This window comes from Felis catus, chromosome A1 (genome assembly GCF_018350175.1).
Source record: "Felis catus isolate Fca126 chromosome A1, F.catus_Fca126_mat1.0, whole genome shotgun sequence".
Lineage (NCBI taxonomy): Eukaryota > Metazoa > Chordata > Mammalia > Carnivora > Felidae > Felis > Felis catus.
Genome location: NC_058368.1, coordinates 15,805,792 through 15,824,647, shown reverse-complemented (window position 1 = coordinate 15,824,647; position 18,856 = coordinate 15,805,792). Strand labels below are relative to the sequence as shown.

The 18,856-nt window shown below is 35.4% G+C and overlaps 1 protein-coding gene across 30 annotated transcripts in view; it reads left to right on the top strand.

Moving 5' to 3' along the window:
* Nucleotides 1-18,856, top strand: part of SUPT20H (SPT20 homolog, SAGA complex component) — a 43,494-nt gene that overhangs the window by 5,087 nt on the left and 19,551 nt on the right. For 11 of the 30 annotated variants that reach the window (XM_006927235.3, XM_006927236.3, XM_006927233.5 and 8 more), the window contains exons 3-13: nucleotides 581-616; nucleotides 1,274-1,332; nucleotides 1,592-1,658; nucleotides 4,667-4,796; nucleotides 5,776-5,879; nucleotides 8,812-8,928; nucleotides 9,610-9,663; nucleotides 12,986-13,125; nucleotides 14,843-14,999; nucleotides 15,091-15,147; nucleotides 18,617-18,688. In XM_006927235.3, coding sequence (XP_006927297.1) covers nucleotides 581-616; nucleotides 1,274-1,332; nucleotides 1,592-1,658; nucleotides 4,667-4,796; nucleotides 5,776-5,879; nucleotides 8,812-8,928; nucleotides 9,610-9,663; nucleotides 12,986-13,125; nucleotides 14,843-14,999; nucleotides 15,091-15,147; nucleotides 18,617-18,688 — 993 coding nt within the window. The remainder of the gene's footprint in view (nucleotides 1-580; nucleotides 617-1,273; nucleotides 1,333-1,591; nucleotides 1,659-4,666; nucleotides 4,797-5,775; nucleotides 5,880-8,811; nucleotides 8,929-9,609; nucleotides 9,664-12,985; nucleotides 13,126-14,842; nucleotides 15,000-15,090; nucleotides 15,148-18,616; nucleotides 18,689-18,856) is intronic. The other 19 variants (XM_045052176.1, XM_045052195.1, XM_045052191.1 and 16 more) reach the window with 4 other exon arrangements.

Here is an 18,856-nt window from a genome sequence, read left to right as displayed (position 1 = left end):
TTTTTTTTTACCTAGGTTACTGATAACATGCTTATAACTGATGGTATCTTATAGTCATTGAAACATGGTAATGATAGCCATCATTTAATGCGTTTCTAGTAGGCACTGACCTAGAAACTTTATATTATAGATTCTCTGCATTAAGATACTAGAAATTTCTATATTGGTGTTATGTACCAATATAATAGCTCCCCCACTTTTCAGGATTCCTAGCAGATTCACTTTAATTGCATGCTTGATAGCCATATATTTTCCTGAATGGTGCTCTTAGAGTGTTGTAGAAGTTAAAGTTCATAAAGTGGTAGTAGTTTCTCTGACTCTTGGCTCTGTAGCCAGAGAAAACCATTTTAGCATTTCTGATATAATTTGTTGTCCTAATCAGGTGCCCAAGACTGCCATGTTTTCTCTTTGTAACATATCTCTAACATAGAGTGGGGTGGGTAGAGGGTACAAAAATAAAGGAAAATATGTTAGATGTATTTTAGGAGATAAAACATATTTAAACACTTAACTAGAAATGTTATATGTATATTAAATTTTTTGTGAGAATAATATCAAATACACTATTTACTCTTTACAGCAACAAGCTTTAGAACTAGCTTTGGATCGTGCTGAGGTGAGGCATGACTAAGTTACATATGAAATAGTGTCGTCTTAATTTGTCTTAATTAACCAAACTCAGTTTTAAGAGATTTTTATATGTGGTTGTCAAAGGAGTATGTTAACATTTTAGGACAAGTATGCATATAATTTTGCTATAAATTATAAAAATACTTTGTGATGATGTTTAGGTCATCTGTTAGAATTCTCAGATAATGTTGTGGAATAAAAATTATTGAATAAAGACATAGGATTTCCAAAATTACGTTTTCCTGTTTTGATAAGTTTTCTAATTATTCAATTAATGAGGAGGATAATTCAAAATGTGTAGATTTCTTGCACTTGGATACGCTGTGCATATTCTAAATAACCATAAAACATATTGAGAATAATTTTGACCTGTGAAACCTCAGTTCTGAAACTATATAATTTTTTTATATCATAGCAGTGAAATATTATGCTAAGTTTTAGTACAGTTTAAATTTCACTTGTTTGTGACATATATTTAGAAGTTAAGTAGTTTTTCTCCAAGGTATAATTTTAATATGAATCAGAGATTGAAGCGACTAAATAGTCTGTTCAGTCTTAACCCGTGTTTTAAGTATACTTAATATAGGTGTTCATGTGCTAATAAGCAAAAGGCAAACTGTTTTCATAAACTTTTCTTTTTTAGTATGTTATTGAAAGTGCCCGACAGAGACCTCCTAAAAGGAAATACCTGTCTAGTGGAAGGTATGAAAATTTTATTGATTGGTATTTTAGATTATTTAAAATATGATATCTACCATTTATTGCATTCCTGCTAGGCACTGTGCTAGAAATGTTATAGGTACTTTACGTGTATTTGAAATTTCTGAGTTGATATTAGCTACTATATCCAGCTTACTTCATCCTCAGTTTGGGGGAAATTGGGGGGAAGAATTATGGGAAAATTCAAAATAACATCCATTTTATGATTAGAATATTCACATTTTGTTTCATTAAATTTTAGAAAATCTGTATTTCAAAAACTTTATGACTTATATATTGAAGAATGTGAAAAAGAGCCTGAGGTTAAGGTAAGTATAAATTTTTTATGTTTTTACGGCTTTTGAAATGTAGAGGAACAGGGACATTTGAAAGATTTACATTTGAAGCAGGTAATGATTTATATTTTTGTGAGAGAACTAACATCTTTCCTAGCCAGACTCTAGCCAGTTTTGCAGCTCACCCACAGCCTTGGCTAATCTGGCACCAAGTAGAGATCACCTGCTTAGGTAGGAGAGACGACCAGTGTTTATCGAGTAACAGAAAATCATTGAGAAGTCCAAAGAAGCAAAGCTCCTATATATATTATCTTTTGCTTCTTTTTCCCCTGATAAGTGATTTGTAGACTGGAAGAAAAAGTAACCTGTTCCTCATGGTGATTTGTACTGGAAATTTAAAGGTTTTACAGGATGTAGGACATTCAGGTATGATAATAAAAGATGAATTTGGTCACAAATATTCCAGATTAGATTAACAGAACTCATTTTTAATTAGCATAAAAGTATGGGCAGTAGAAATGTAACAAATTGATTTCTTAAGATCTTTTGGACTCTTGGTATAAAAGCCTTAAAAAGTTTCTATGTGCGGGGTGCCTGGGTGGCTCAGTCGGTTGAGCGTCCAACTTCAGCTCAGGTCATGATCTTGCGGTGAGTTCAAGCCCCACATCAGGCTCTGTGCTGACGGCTCAGAGCCTGGAGCCTGTTTCAGATTCTGTGTCTCCCTCTCTCTGACCCTCCCCCATTCATACTCTGTCTCTCTCTGTCTCAAAAATAAATAAATGTTAAAAAAAAAAAAAAAAGTTTCTATGTGCTTCTTTAAAAATGAATACCGTTTTTTCGTGAGTTTGAGCCCCGTGTCGGGGCTCTGTTCTGACAGCTCAGAGCCTGGAGCCTGCTTCAGATACTGTGACTCCCTGTCTCTCTGCCCCTCCCCTGCTCTGTCTCTCAAAAAATAAACTTAAAAAAAAAAAAAAAAAAAAGAATACATTTTACTTTTTAGACAAAAAATTAGTAGAATTCCAGTAATATCCTGCCTTTAAAATCTTCAATAGGAGAAAACATTAAATATTGAGTAAATTTTACACTGTGTTTCTCATAAGTTTTTTTGAGGTATAATTGATATATAATAAATTACATGTGTTTAAAATACATATTTTGTAAGTTTTGACATATATGTACACCCATGAAGCCATCATCACAATATAACAAATATGTCCATCACTTCAGAGACAGATTTAAGGTAGGAGAGATAAAGGTTCTAAATTGGGTTTGGCAGCCATTACCTGCCAACTGAATCTTGCCCACTGCACGTTTTCGTAAATGAGGTTTTATTGGAATCCAGCCACACCCATTCATTGTCTTGTCTGTGGCTGATTTTGAGGTACAACAGCAGAGTTGAGTATTTGCAACAAAGACCATATAGCCCACAAGCCTAATACGCTATCTCGCCCTTTAAGAAAGAAATTTTCTGACCTCTGATTTGTATATTGACCCAAAAACTAAGTGGAAACCAACTTTTATTGTCTTGAAGAGATGCTGTCACAGTTTTTCTGACTATTCTGTCATGTGTCAAATTACGACTTTTTTTTAACTTTAATTTTTTTTTTTTTTTTTTGGAAATTTACATCCAAATTAGTTAGCATATAGTGCAACAGTGATTTCAGGGGTAGATTCCTTAGTGCCCCTTACCCATTTTGCCCATCCCCCTTCCCACACCCCCTCCAGTAACCCTCAATTTGTTCTCCATATTTATGAGTCTCTTCTGTTTTGTCCCCCTCCCTATTTTTATATTATTTTTGTTTCCTTTCCCTTATGTTCATCTGTTTTGTCTCTTAAAGTTCTCATATGAGTGAGTATGACATTTTCTTTACACTTGAAAATACTTTAAAATTTTAGTCTCCCTTTACTAGTTTTTTGAAGTAAATGTTGATTGGCTTTTTTTTTTTTTTTTTTTAATTTTCAAAATGCTGGATTTTTTGTTTCCTGGTCACAATAAATCAGTTTTTCATTTCTCTGTGCATAAAACTATGTATACATGTTTAATATAAAATATAGAAATAGTTAGGTTTGTTTTTTGATATTCTTCAGAAATACCCTATTGATTCAATTTTTTATAAATAAGATGTGATGAAGTGAATTCTTATATCTATGTGGGTTTCATTTTAAATCATAGGCATTAGTAAAATAATGAATTTTTAGGTATGTGTATTATATTTTTTGATAGTTTTTGGTTTTTTTATTAACAAAATAGTTTCTAAGGAGCTGTTAAATTGAATTTGTCGGAAATTGCTTAAATTCCTAATTTCCTCTTCTTTTTAAAAATTTTTTAATGTTTATTTTTGAGAGAGAGAAAGTGGGAGAGGGGCAAAGGGAGAGGGAGGCAAAGGATTCAAAGCAGAGGGATGTCCCTTGCAGAGGATATCTCTGCGCTGACAGCAGAGAGCCTGATGTGGGACTCAAATTCAAGAACTGTGAGATCATGACCTGAACTGGTGTTGGATGCTTAACCGACTGAGCCACCCAGCACCCCAGTTTTCTTATTTCCTCTTACAAGCTAAGTGTCTTTGAGCCTAACATTACAACTGACTAGAGCTGTTGATTTGTTTAGATCTAATTATGCCAGAAAACGTGTTAAGAAGTAAATACCTATAATAGGACAACTGAAGATAAAACCCCAAATTCTTTATTTATTTTTGTGTAGACTTAAATTTAATAGAAACTAATTATATGGCATCTGTGTTTTATATGTTTGCATTTAATGGTTTTACTCTTCACTTAAATATTTTTGTTATATTCTATTTATGTACTCAAAGATACATATTTCATATATAGACTTTTTTCTTTGTCGTATGAACTAATTTCTATAAAATGTAATCAAAATTAAGTTTATGTAAATGTTCTGTATTTGGTAGCTGTAGTGTTTGTGCATTTTCCTCATATGTGGAAGGAGCACCAAAAGATAATTGATCTAATTTTGTTAAAATAGCATTTTTGTTAGGGTTATGCCTGATTATTTTCATGAGCTCTGCCTCTTTTTAAAGCAGAAATTAAGAAGAAATGTGAATCTGTTAGAGAAGCTTGTTATGCAAGAGACATTATCCTGTTTAGTGGTCAATCTATACCCAGGAAATGAAGGATATTCTCTGATGCTCAGGGGAAAAAATGGATCAGGTAAGAACCTCCAAAGAGCTACAGCCACAGATATCCCTCTGCAAGGCAGGGTGTGCTGTCTTCTAGAAGTAGAAGTGGTCTGTCCTTCAGGTCATTGATGACTTGATAAAAGAACCCTTTGAGTCCAAATTTTCCTCTTTACTATGTTTTGTTAGAAATTATCTCTAAGATGATTAGTCTTCATGAATATGCATTTGTAAAGAATTCTAATTGAGGTAGGTCTTTGAAGTTAAGTTGTATAAGACCCAACCTTTAAATAATTGTCACAATTTTCTATTTCTATTTATACTTTAAGATAGCATAAGGTGTTTTATGTTTTTCTTCTGTATTTTGACTGTACTGAGTCTGAAACCTTCAAAATTAAGCAGATTCACTGCCTTTTGAATAATTTTTCATATTTACATTTCTATTAATGTAAACTTGAAAATAGAGTTTTGGAATATAAGCACTCTTAGATTTCACTAAAGACGTCTTAGAAATGTGTTATGGTGATGATTATGTGGGTTCTACAAGGAAATCACCTATTTAAGAATTTCTTCTTCTGTTGATAATGTATTGTAAAATGTAACAGCCAGAGAATTTTGTTCTGTAAGTGACCATTTTTCATATGAGGTACCAAATCATCACTTATTTTCAGATTAGATTAAGTTGTTTTAAAGGGAATTTTCAGTTACCAGCATTGGAATTTTATCATATTCTCATTTTTGCACTACTGGCTGTGGTTTGCATTATGTTGTTATGCCAGATTCTTTTTCACATGTGTTGGAGGTTTTCTCCTTTCTGGCCTAAAATTGTATACAGTTTACCAAGTCTTATAGCAGTATGTGAAGTGATTTATTTGTAAGACAAATACAGAAGGACTTTAGAAGAGCCTTTTGGATTTATTTGCTTTATTTTTTTATGAAAACTCATTTAAATTATGCACCTAAGCTTTATGGTGAGCCTGATATTTTCAGAAACTTTATGCTTTAAAATTAAGATTCTGAGACCATTCGACTGCCTTATGAAGAAGGGGAATTGCTTGAATACTTGGATGCAGAAGAATTACCTCCGATTTTGGTTGATCTCCTAGAAAAATCTCAGGTACAAATTTGTCTCTTTAAAATTTCATTAGGGTCGCCTGGGTAGCTCAGTCAATTAACTGTCCGGCTTTGCCTCAGGTCATGATCTCGTGGCTTGTGAGTTTGAGCCCTGCATTGGGCTCTGTGCTGACAGGTCAGAGCCTGGAGCCTGCTTCAGATCCTGTGTCTCCCTCTCTCTCTGCCTCTCCCTCTGCTCACACTCTCTCTCTCAAAAATAAACAATAAAAAAAAATCTTTTTTAAATGTCGTTAGATTTGTCATCTCTGTGGTGTTTGTTATAAATGATATTTATATTTAAATGATATTAAATTCTCAATGGTATTTGGAATAGAAAGTGAGACATTGTATGTAATTAGATGGTAACCATTTTATTGTGGGATACTTACCCTTAGGCTGTACTGAAATGTATAGATTTAGTTGATTCTTCTAAAATTCCTTTAATAATTCGCTCATTTGTTAGAAATTTCTCTATACCTACAACAAGGATTATGGGAGAAACTCCTGACTTTGGCTTCACTCCAGCGATACTGTATACTTAGGAAAAAAAGGCCATCTGATGGGAACTTGCATTTTCTTCTAGCCCTAGTCGTCTAGAGGTCTGTCCACACTTTCTGCCTGCCTTTCTGTTAAAATGGATGAAAAGTATTCTGTTCTTAAGAAATCCCCTCTACTTGTATTCTGGATCCTCCTTCTCAAGGACTTGTGACTATAACCTCTCCTTCTATCATTTCTTTACTTCTTTCTACTAGATGAAAAATACAAGTATGTTTTACTGTATCTCAACTTAAAAAAATAATCCTCCCTTGACCCCGTGTCCTTCTTCAGCTAGTGTTGTACAATTCTGCTTTTCTTGATGGCAAAGCTACTCACAAAGTTGTCTATAATCATACTCTTTTTTTCTCACATCCCGTTATTTTCTCTACCCACCGCTTTCAGCATTATAACATCACCATTCTACAGAGGCAGTTTTGTCAAGGTTACCAGTGATCTCCATGGCACAGAATCAGTTGGTCACTTTGCTGTTCTCATCTTTAATTGGTCTCAACAAAATACAGTGCAAATGAACTTTCCTCCTTGAAACACCCTTCTTTTGGCTTCTGAGACATCTCATTCTGGTTTTCCTCTTCTCTCTGTTCCTTCAGTCTTCTTTACTGTCTTCCCTCTTCCACTCCTAAATGTGTGCAGGTTTCAGAGTTCATTCCTAGGCCCTCTATTCTTTAGTAACACCGTCTCTGGATGATCTCAGCCAGTGTCAGGAGTTGAAAAATGACATCTAGGGGTGCCTGAGTGGCTCAGTGGGTTGGGCATCTGACTTTGGCTTGGGTCATGGTTTCATGGTTCGTGAGTTCGATCCCCGGGTTGAGCTCTGTGCTGACAGCTCAACCTGGAGCCTGCTTCGGATTCTGTGTCTCCCTCTTTCTCCCGCTGACACTATGTCTCTGTTTCTCAAAAATAAATAAACATTAAAAAAATTTTTTTTACTAAATAAAATAAAAGTGACATTTTATCCCTTGCTTATATCTTCAGGACTATTCCTTCAAGCTCCAAACTTCTGTTTACTAGGATACGTATTAGGTTCCTCAAACTTAAAATGACAAAAACAGAACTTTTGATTTTGCCTTCCAAAACAGATCTTGTCCTTCTAATCTCAGACTCTGCTCTGACCTTTTACGTTCAGTCCAACAATAAATGTCAGCTGTACCTTCAAAATATGTATGGTCATGACCTGCTATAGTTACCTTGCTGAGCTTTTTGCTTTCATTCTGGAACCCCAGAAATCAGTTCTCCGCAGACAACCAGATTCAGCTTAGAAAACAAACAATAGGAAAAAAAAGTTCCCAGGCTTCAAATTCTTCAGTGTCTTCTCACTGTATAAAACCTCTATCTTCTTGTCTTCATCTCCTGATTCTCATCCCAGTCTTTATACTCCAGCCATGCATTGTTCTTTACGTACTAAAACACACCAGGTATATTCCTCCCTTAAGGCCTGTCATCTGCTATTCCTTCTGTCTGGAATGATCTGTGCCAGATGTCCAGTCCTTTGTTGTGATTCAGGCCTAAGCTAAAAAGTCACTCCTTCTGAGAGGTTTCTTTCTGAGCACACAATCTATGTTAGCTCCTCCCTATTTTATTTCCTTTTTAGCATTCATCACTAAGATTATCTTGTTTATTTCTGTACATGCTTATTGCTTGTCTTCCCACACACTAAGAGCAAATGTTGTCCCACCACCCGTATATCTGTGAAGCTTCTTTAGTGCCTGGCCTATAGTTCACGTTGTCATGGACATAATAATGACTCATAGCATAGAAAGTCACAGGCTCCAGTAAAAGTTCTGAAAGCGTGAAAAAACATAACACTTTATATAAATGACTAATGTAGATTGTAATTAGCAAGACTTGAATTATAAAAGTCCTTACTTTTGGACTTACAAAAGGATTGGAAAACAGACAATATTTGAATTTATAGTTCACTTTCTTCCTTTTATTAATAAAGACTGTCCTATTTCTGGATATCTTAGAGTGAATAGAAGTTTCATCTAGAAGCTGAAACTGGCAGGGTTGATTGACACTTGATAACAAAAGACAAACTTGGTAACAATGACAGAGTTAGCAAAGTATAACAGCCAGTGAGCGTCAAGAATAGCATTTCCAGTGATTTGTAATATTAATAGTATATAAATGTCAAAACCCAATCTATAACTAAGAAACCATTAAACAATTTAAAACTGCTTGTTGAGTCATAATGATGAACATAAAATAATTCCTTGGAAAAGTTTGTATAATGGTAAATCCATCAAGGAAGTCCACTTTAGAGTATGTGAGTGGCTAGAAGTATTGCATAAGCATGTAAAGAACTCGAAACATTCAATATAAGCAGACTTCTGTAGGCTTTTGAAAAATGAGATTTACTTAAATGTTTTTACTCAAAACAGGTTAATATTTTTCATTGTGGATGTGTCATAGCAGAAATACGTGACTACAGGCAGTCCAGTAATATGAAATCTCCTGGTTACCAAAGTAGGCATATTCTCTTACGTCCAACAATGCAGGTAAGGAATGTTTAACTATTTTAGGAGTGCCTGGCTGACTCAGTCAGTGGAATGTGTGAGACTTGATCTTGGGGTTCCAAATGTGAGCCCCCATGTTGGGTATAGAAATTAGTTAAAAATAAAATCTTTGGGGGCGCCTGGGTGGCTCAGTCGGTTAAGCGGCCGACTTCAGCTCAGGTCATGATCTCGCGGTCTGTGAGTTCGAGCCCCGCGTCAGGCTCTGTGCTGACAGCTCAGAGCCTGGAGCCTGTTTCGGATTCTGTGTCTCCCTCTCTCTGACCCTCCCCCGTTCATGCTCTGTCTCTCTCTCTCTCAAAAATAAATAAATGTTAAAAAAAGTAAATAAATAAAAAAAAAATAAAATCTTTGAAGTGCACCTGGGTGGCTTGGTCAGTTGAGCGTCCAACTTTGGCTCAGGTCCCCAGTCTCTGCAGTTGTGAGTTCGAGCCCCACATTGGGCTCACTGGTATCAGCACAGGACCTGCTTTGGATCCTCTGTTCCCCACTTCGTCTGCCCCTCCCTCACTCGCACTCTCTTAAAAATAAACATTTAAAAAAATATTTTTAATAAAATAAAATCTTTAAAAAGAAAAATGTATTTTCGATTTTATTTGGAGCTTTATTAAGTATCTTCATATGTTTGTACATTAATGTGTTTTTTAAAACTTTTATTTCCTTTAGACTTTAATCTGTGATGTGCATTCAATAACAAGTGATAACCATAAATGGACCCAGGTTAGTTGTTTTTTAATTCCAAACAGGGAAAATACAGGATGGAATAATATTTAACAAGAAGTAAAGTGAAAGATATTTTATTTGTAATTTTATTCATGAGTAAATTTTGGGATTCTTTAATGAGCTTTAGATATCAGGGGTCTGTTGGGGTGCCTGGGTGGCTCAGCTGGTTAAGCATCCGACTCTTGACTTTGGCTCAAGTCATGATCCCACACTATGTGGGTTTAAGCCCTATATCTGGCTCTGTGCTGACAGCATGAAGCCTGCTTGGGATTCTGTCTCCCTCTCTCTCTCTGCCCCTCCCCTGCTTGCTCTCTTATCTTTCAAAAAAATAAACTAAAAAAAAAAAAAGAAATCAAGGGTCTCATCATCCATGCAGTAATCCTTCAAAGAACTAAGCAGTTCAATCCCATTTGCTTTAGGACCATGATGAAATAGGGTCAGGCTGACCTGAGCTGCCCAATATGTGAAATTCAGTTTTTTATGCCCTCTCAAACAGAAGAAAAAAAATTCTTTTATACCATGGATACAAGTGGATTCTGATTTTCCATAATCCAGGATTCTAAAGTGAGCTTACCCTGTCTTTGCCATTCGTACCAGTTGCAGCACTGGGGGAACTCTATTACCCTTGAGAATAGCCAGTAACTCTCCAGTGCTCACTCAGTATATATGAGGTGCTAACTCACAATAGTGTTCGCTTATTTCTTTGCTGCTATAGAGAGGAATAGTTACTAAACCAAAGAAAATATCAATAATGAAAATTATCTGCAAAATATGGTTATGAGTTGTCAGTAACTGTCAAGTGTGTTTTAATTTGGGCTATAATCTTTACAGGGTTAAAAGCTATTGAAAGAATACTCAAAACAATTAAAATCATTGGCCACCATCAGATGTTGCTAGGGTATCAGTTTCTTTTTTTTTTTTTTCTTTTTTTTTTTTTAACGTTTTATTTATTTTTGAGACAGGGAGAGACAGAGCATGAACAGGGGAGGGTCAGAGAGAGGGAGACACAGAATCTGAAACAGGCTCCAGGCTCTGAGCTGTCAGCACAGAGCCCAACGCGGGGCTCGAACTCAGGGACCGCGAGATCATGACCTGAGCCGAAGTCAGCCACTTAACTGACTGAGCCACCCAGGCGCCCCAAGGGTATCAGTTTCTTATTCTGAAGATGAATAAAGGGAAGGTCTGTATGTAGCATTTTACTCTGCTTTTCTTGTATGAACTGTATGTTAGGTGGCCAAAGAATAACTAAGATTAGAAAGTTCTTTAGGAAAATTAGATCTTAAAAGTTTTCACAAGAAAAAATAAATTTGTAGCTGTGGGTAATGAAACCTGTTAACTAGACTTAGGGTGGTGATCATTTTTCAGTGTACAGGAATATCAAATTACTTGTGCTCCTGGAAATATGTTCTATGTCCGTTACACCTCAACAGAAAAGAGAGAGAACAGACAGAATTATCCTGGTAAAGAGTAAATGTTAGTAGGGGAGATCGCCTATAGGTAGATGCATAGTTCCTGTCTTGGAAAAATAACCACCTGCCTCTCTGCGCAAAAGTTTATTTTCTTAATTTGCTTTCTTATAAACATGAGTTTAGAGTTAACTTTTGAGAATATAATACATTCAAATATGCTTCAATAATGATCTATTTAAGTGGGTTCCAGTAAGAATCAGGAAGTATAGAAGATAATTTAGCATTAACATTTCTGAATTAACATTTCTGATATTGGTGAAAAATTTAATTTTTTTGCATGAGGTGCTTTTGTAATTAAGGATTCCAAATAGAAATTTCTACTTGTGATTTCACATATTATAGATATTATTGATATCTCAACTGTTAGATGTTGGCGTAGGCTCCATAGCATTCCTGCTTGATGGGTAATCTTACCACGATTGAAAGGTTGACACTCCCAACTACGTAGCATATATACAGCCTCAATAGAGAAAGGGAAAAAAAGAATTCCTGCTAATAGATAACAGAAGAAATAAATGATGGACTTTTTAAAATATCAATTTGGAAGTCTTAATCTAGACAGGTGTAACTCTTAGGTATAAAAGCCATTAGATTATAGGTCATGGGAAATTTTATAATGCAGAGATCTGACTGACCCCATTGGTGTAAAAATGGGACAGTCATTGTGTTTCTCCTGGTGTGATGCAAGAGAAAGTATATAACAATACCAATAAAGAATTCTTGTCTAAAAAAATAGAACCAGAATTAAATTCAGCTTCTAGATCTAACAGTGTATGGAATTGGGGAAATAAGAGAAACTTAAGTGACACAGTGTGGAGATAGTCAGCCAGGAAGTAATTGGGTCAAATCCAACAAATCAATTACATGAGAAAAGGGAAAAACGTGGGAGAAGAAGTGATCATTACAGAACAAAGTAAGATGTTTAAAAGATAAAAACCCAATACAAACTGTAGAGTTTGAGTTCAAATTCAAACAAACCAACTAAAAATACACTCTTGAGGTAATGGGACATTTAAATCCATACTGGATGTTAGAGGTCCATATCAATTAGCAATGCATGCTGAAGTATTTTGAGATGAAACAATACAACATCAAAGATGTATTTTAAATTACTCCAGCAAAAGAAAAGCATAAGAAGTTAAGGGGCGGTTGTTAAATGAAATTGAGTGTTGGTACATGGATGTCACTACACTTCTCCTTTTGTGTACATTTGAAAATATCCATAATAAGTTGAACTGTTGAAAGAAGCAGTGTTTCTTTCTTTGCAAAAATCCTTATTCAGCAGTAATATTAATTGACTCATTTGACTAAAATACTTAGTTGTTGCTGTTAAAACATTTCACTGATTAAGTAAAAAAAAAAAAAAAACTAAATAAAACCTGTAGAGCACCTGTATACATTTTGGAATTGGGAATATAGAGTTTACACAGTATTAGTGTAATCATTTTTATTCTTGTAATGAAGTTAAGCTGAGTATTGAATAGAATGGTTATTAAAAATTCTATGATTCATCATGATCTTGTAAGCTTTGTGGGAGCAGATGATTTTATCTGTTCACTACTTGATCCTCAACTCTTAGAACAGAGGCTAACACATAGTAGGTGCTCAGTAAATATTTATTCAATCAGTGAATAGGCATTCTTACAACTTGATCATTTTGTAAACTACAAATTATTGAATTTCCATTAATAATTTCATTATGCTGTCAAGTTTCTGAAGTCTGCAAAGTTGTGACATGAAATACTGTGTTTTATGGTAGTACATAGAGTTCCAAGGAATATTTCTAGATTAAGAAATATGTATGATTTGAAAAACTTAAATCTGGTACTGACATATGTTATACATTTTAGGAAGATAAACTCTTGCTTGAGAGCCAACTGATCCTAGCTACAGCTGAACCACTGTGTCTTGATCCTTCTATAGCAGTAACCTGTACTGCAAATAGACTGCTTTATAACAAGCAAAAGATGAACACGCGCCCCATGAAACGGTAATTGCCTTTGTAGATGGGTAAACCAAAAGATGCTCCTAGACAGTTAGCTTTAAATTTTGCTATTTATGGGGGCACCTGGGTGGCTCAGTCAGTTAAGTGTCCAACTTCGATTCAGGTCATAATCTCGTGGCTCGTGGGTTTGAGCCCTGTGTTGGGCTCTGTGCTGACAGCTCACAGCCTGAGCCTGCTTCGGATTCTGTGTGTGTCTCTGTCTCTGCTCCTCCCCCACTCACACCCTGTCTCTCTCTCTCTCTCTCCTTCAAAAATAAACAAACATTAAAATAAATACATTAATTAAAAAAATAAAATTTGCTGTTTATGGTATCTTTTCTCTCTAAAGTATATATATAAGTACTGTGACTTTTTTTTAAATAGGATTTTTATGGCCTTAAGTTACATTTTTTGTGCATTACTGTTTTTAACTACTGTCTGCTTTATATGGGAGTGATGCATTCTCTGCATTTTGTGAAAGGACACGCTTCCTGTAAGTTTAGAGTCTTTACCAAAAACAGGCTGAGAAGACACAACTATAAACAGAATGATTTCTTTATTACTAATTACCAGTAACCTGTTTGTTTTGTTAATATTGCTTTTAAAGAAACAATTCATAATTTATTTTTGATATCTGATAAAATACCAGTTTGTGATTAAATACCTTTTTGTAACGTGGTAATTTGTTCTTTACATGTTTTAGCTATCTTTTCTACTTAATAAAAGAATGCATATTAACTTGGATCAGTTATAATTGGTTCATCATTAGGTACTCTTAACAATTGTTTGAGTTGCCCATTTTGGGTCATCTTAAGAGTTCAAAAACATACCCATTTTCTAAACTCCTTAGTTTACTACGTAAACAATATATGCTAAGGAAAAGGTACAGTTTCAGAAATAGTGAAATAAGTCTATATAAGATCTGTCAGCAGTTCTCTAAAGTCTCCTTGTATCTTCACATCTCCATGCCCCACTGCCAGATTTTAAAGTCGGCATTATCTTGACTTCCGTAGTCAATTTCTGTTTGATCTTCCTGCTACCACCTTTGCTCCCTTTGGTCCGTTTGCCACATAAGCAAATTGGAATAATCTTTTAAAAACTTCAAAGCAGATTATGCCACCACTTGCTTAAATTTCCATAAAAGCGTCCCATTGTACTTCACATTAAATCTAAACACATTACCATTGATCTGCAAGACCCCTGCTTCACTCTCTGACCTCATCTATTATGTGTACCCTCATGCTCTAATCATACCTATTTCTGTTTTTAAAACAAAGTAAGTTTTTAATTTTTTTTTTTAATTTTTCTCTCTGTTTCAAATACTCATTCCCTGATCTTACCGTATCTGGTTCTTTCTTGCCATTTATGTCTCAGCTCACACATCATTTCTTCAAAGAGTCTAGTTCTTCCTTTTCTCTTACCTGCTGCTGCGCTATCACTGACTCACTGCAGTATCCCGTTTTCTTTTTTTTCTTTTTTTTCTTTTTTTTCCCCCCCTCCTGACCAATGCTCTCTGAAATTATCTGTTTAATTGTGAATGTCTTTTTCCTCTGGACTATCAGCTCCATGGTAGCAGGAATTTTGTCTTGTTCATTTTTATTTTGCCAGTGCCTGGGACTCTGTTTGATAAGTGATAGTGGTGATTTAATTATATTTTAATGCTTACTGATTTAAACCCAGATTTATTCTGAGTTTCTTTTATTTTCAACTCTTTGTATTTCAGGTGTTTCAAGAGGTATTCCAGGTCGTCTCTGAATCGGCAGCAGGATCTCTCTCATTGTCCACCTCCGCCTCAGCTAAAATTACTTGATTTCTTACAAAAAAGGAAGGAAAGAAAAGCAGGTCAACATTATGACCTCAAGATTTCTAAAGCAGGAAATGTAAGTGTGTTTTTTAAATGAAGCTTATTATTTCAAAAACCTTGCTCATTTTGAATTTTTCAGCATTTTAATACTGTTTTTAATTTTTCAGTGTGTAGATATGTGGAAACGGAGTCCCTGTAATTTGGCCATACCTTCCGAAGTGGATGTAAGTCAGTTCATGAATTGCATTTATTTTCATACAAGATTCTTAAGTTTAATAGCAACTGATACTTTGGAAAAACAAAGACTCTTACTTGTTTTAAAAACAAAATTGGGGCGCCTGGGTGGCGCAGTTGGTTAAGCGTCCGACTTCAGCCAGGTCACGATCTCTCGGTCCGTGAGTTCGAGCCCCGCGTCGGGCTCTGGGCTGATGGCTCGGAGCCTGGAGCCTGTTTCCGATTCTGTGTCTCCCTCTCTCTCTGCCCCTCCCCCGTTCATGCTCTGTCTCTCTCTGTCCCAAAAATAAATAAACGTTGAAAAAAAAAAATTAAAAAAAAAAAAACAAAATAATGATTTTTTTAACCAATTGCTCGTTTTTAGAATATTTTAGAATATTTCACATTAACGTGTAAGAATGTAGCCCCTTAATATGTTCTGTGTATTGCTGTAGAAGGCCTGTGTTTAGGAATAACATCCAAAGAATTTTGAACTATGGGAAAAGCGCAATAATATGCATTTAATATGTTTTTTTTCATAATACTTTATTATAATTTCCTGATAATGCTCCTTTTCTCAAATTGGTTAAATTTAAAAATTAATATTGGAGAAGTGGTCAAATTAGGAACTTTGGATGGTGTTCTCTACTGATCCATAATAACCATGAACTATTAATGGTAAAAAACATGAAAAAGATCTTTTGATGACTGGTCTCATATTTTTCACTTTCCTATTTCTCCTGTGTTACTTTTTGTTATTCACTCAATTTTACAATTGGTTAGTTATTTTATTTTTTTATTTTTTATTTTTATTTTTTTAATGGAATTGAATTTTATTTTTTAAACTTACATCCAAGTTAGCATATAGTGTAACAGTGATTTCAGGGGTAGATTCCTTAATGCCCCTTACCCATTTAGCCCATCCCCCCTCCCACAATCCCTCCAGTAATCCTGTGTTTGTTCTCTATATTTAAAGAGTGTCTTATGTTTCATTCCTCTCCCTGTTTTTACATTTTGCTTCCTTTCCCTTGTGTTCATCTGTTCTGTGTCTTTAAAGTCCTCATATGAGTGAAGTCATATGATATTTGTCTTTCTCTAATACCGCTTAGCATAATACCCTCTAGTTCCGTCCACATAGTTGCAAATGGCAAGATTTCATTTTTTTTTTTGTTTGCTGAGTAATACTCCATTGTGTATATATACCACATTTTCTTTATTCAGTCATCCATCGATGGACATTGGGCTCTTTCCATAGTTTGACTATTGTTGATAGTGCTGCTATACACATTGGGGTGCATGTGTCCCTTCAAAACAGCATACCTGTATCCCTTGGATAAATACCTAGTAGTGCAATTGTAGATTGTAGGGTAGTTCTATTTTTAATTTTTTGAGGAACCTCTATACTGTTTTCCAGAGTGGCTGCACCAGTTTGCATTCCCACCAACAATGCAAAAGAGATTCTCTTCACATCCTTGCCAATGTCTGTTGTTGTCTGAGTTGTTAATGTTAGCCATTCTGACAGGTGTGAGGTGGTATCTCATTGTGGTTTTGATTTATATTTCCCTGATGATGAGTGATGTTGAGCATTTTTTCATGTGTCAGTTGGCCATCTGGATGTCTTCTTTGGAGAAGTGTCTGTTCATGTCTTTTGCCCATTTCTTCACTGGATTATTTGTTTTTTTGGGGTTGAGTTTCATAAGTTCTTTATAGATTTTGGGTACTAACCCTTTATCTGATATGTCGTTTGCAAATATCTTCTCTCATTCCATCGGTTGCCTTTTAATTTTGCTGATTGTTTCCTTCGCTGTGCAGAAGCTTTTTATTTTGATGAGGTCCCAGTGGTTCACTTTTGTTTTTGTTTCCCTTGCCTCCGGAGACATGTTGAGTAAGAAGTTGCTGTGGCCACGATGAAAGAGGTTTTTGCCTGCTTTCTCCTCAAGAATTCTGATGGCTTCTTGTCTTACATTTAGGTTTTTCATCCATTTTGAGTTTATTTTTGTGTACAGTGTAAGAAAGTGGTTCAGGTTCATTCTTCTGCATGTTGCTGTCCAGTTTTCCCAGCACCACTTGCTGAAGAGACTGTCTTTATTCCATTGGATATTCTTTCCTGCTTTGTCAAAGATTAGTTGGCCATGTGTTTGTGGGTCCATATCTGGGTTCTCTATTCTGTTCCATTGATCTGAATGTCTGTTCTTGGGTCAGTACCATACTCTCTTGATGATTACAGCTTCGTAATACAGTTTGAAGCCCAGGATTTTGATGCCTCCTGCTTTGGTTTGCTTTTTCAAGGTTGCTTTGGCTATTCAGGGTCTTTTCTGGTTCCACAATTGGTTAGTTATTTTAATAGGTGTTTATTTTTCTTCTGTATCCTTCATAGGCTGGCACATGTACTATTGTTATATTTTTTAGATTAGAAGAAAAATTTGTGAAAAACACAAAGCCAAAACCATCAGAATTGCACTATATACAACTCAAGGGAATAAGCCACGTTATTTTTTGATAACTTTTGTGTTTTCTGACGGAATGCTGCTTGAGAAGAGATGTTAGTGTAAATCCCAAAAGGTGGAATTTAGCTTTGAAGGGTAGATTGGATATCTAAAGCAGTGCTTCTCAAACTTTAATATGCATCCTAGTCACCTGGCTTGCTTGTTAAAATGCAGATTTTAATTCAGCAGGTATGGGCTAGCGCCTGAGATGCTGCAGTTTTGCCAGGCTCCCAAGTTGCATGATAACTGGGGTCCACAGCCTACTTTGAGTAACAAAACCCTAATACAAAGCTTTTCAGTCGGAATCCATCAGAAGACTCATCTAGAATACCAGTGAAATATAGATTTCAGGCTCCACTTCAGACTTTCCAGTGGAGTCAGGTCTTCAGGGGAAGGACATGGAAATCTGAAATTTTACTAAGTTCCCAGGGGAGTCTGATTTACTCTTAAGATCATGGTTGCCAGTAAAATGAGTATATTTGATTCACACAGACTAGTAGGAGATAATACAGAATATATGGTCATTATCTTACTAGGAAATGGAAAAGGTTCACAAAAATCTTACCAACTTTAATACATAACTTCCCTAGTCTTCCTCCAGTGTTGTCCCCACTGTTACATGACAACTCCTGTTTCCTTCAAGTCCAGAAAAGGAAAAGATCCTGGTCCTGATCTCTCTGACATTCCAACTTTGCTAAAGGATGACTGTGATACCAATTTATGGAATAAAAAGAAGAGGCACTGTCCAAAAAAGCAGCTGTGTTTGTTACACCTATTTAATGACAAAAGAGATTCTGATTTTGTTTAGTTTTTAAAACCAGTTGGTCAAGCTTAACGAATCAGGAGAGTTTTGAACCAAGCATAAATAGTTGGTGATATTAGCGAGTCAGGAATTTTTGTGCTTGAAACTATATTGTTGAGTTACTTAGGTTTTTCTCTCTTCGTCACAATACTGATTCCATTACATCTGCTGTCTATCGATTTGATTGTTTAGGTGGAGAAATACGCTAAAGTGGAAAAGTCCATCAAATCTGATGACTCACAACCAACAGTCTGGCCAGCCCATGTAAGTAATCACTACAGCACTCTCCTTTCTAATAAAGCAGTTTCTAATCTGGGATCTGAATTTATTAAACATGAAGTGCGCAGGATTTTTTTTTTTTTTTTTAATTTAAAGGACGTATTGGGGGTTTAGTGAATTAAAGGAAAAAACAGGTGTTTTGTTTTTCATAAA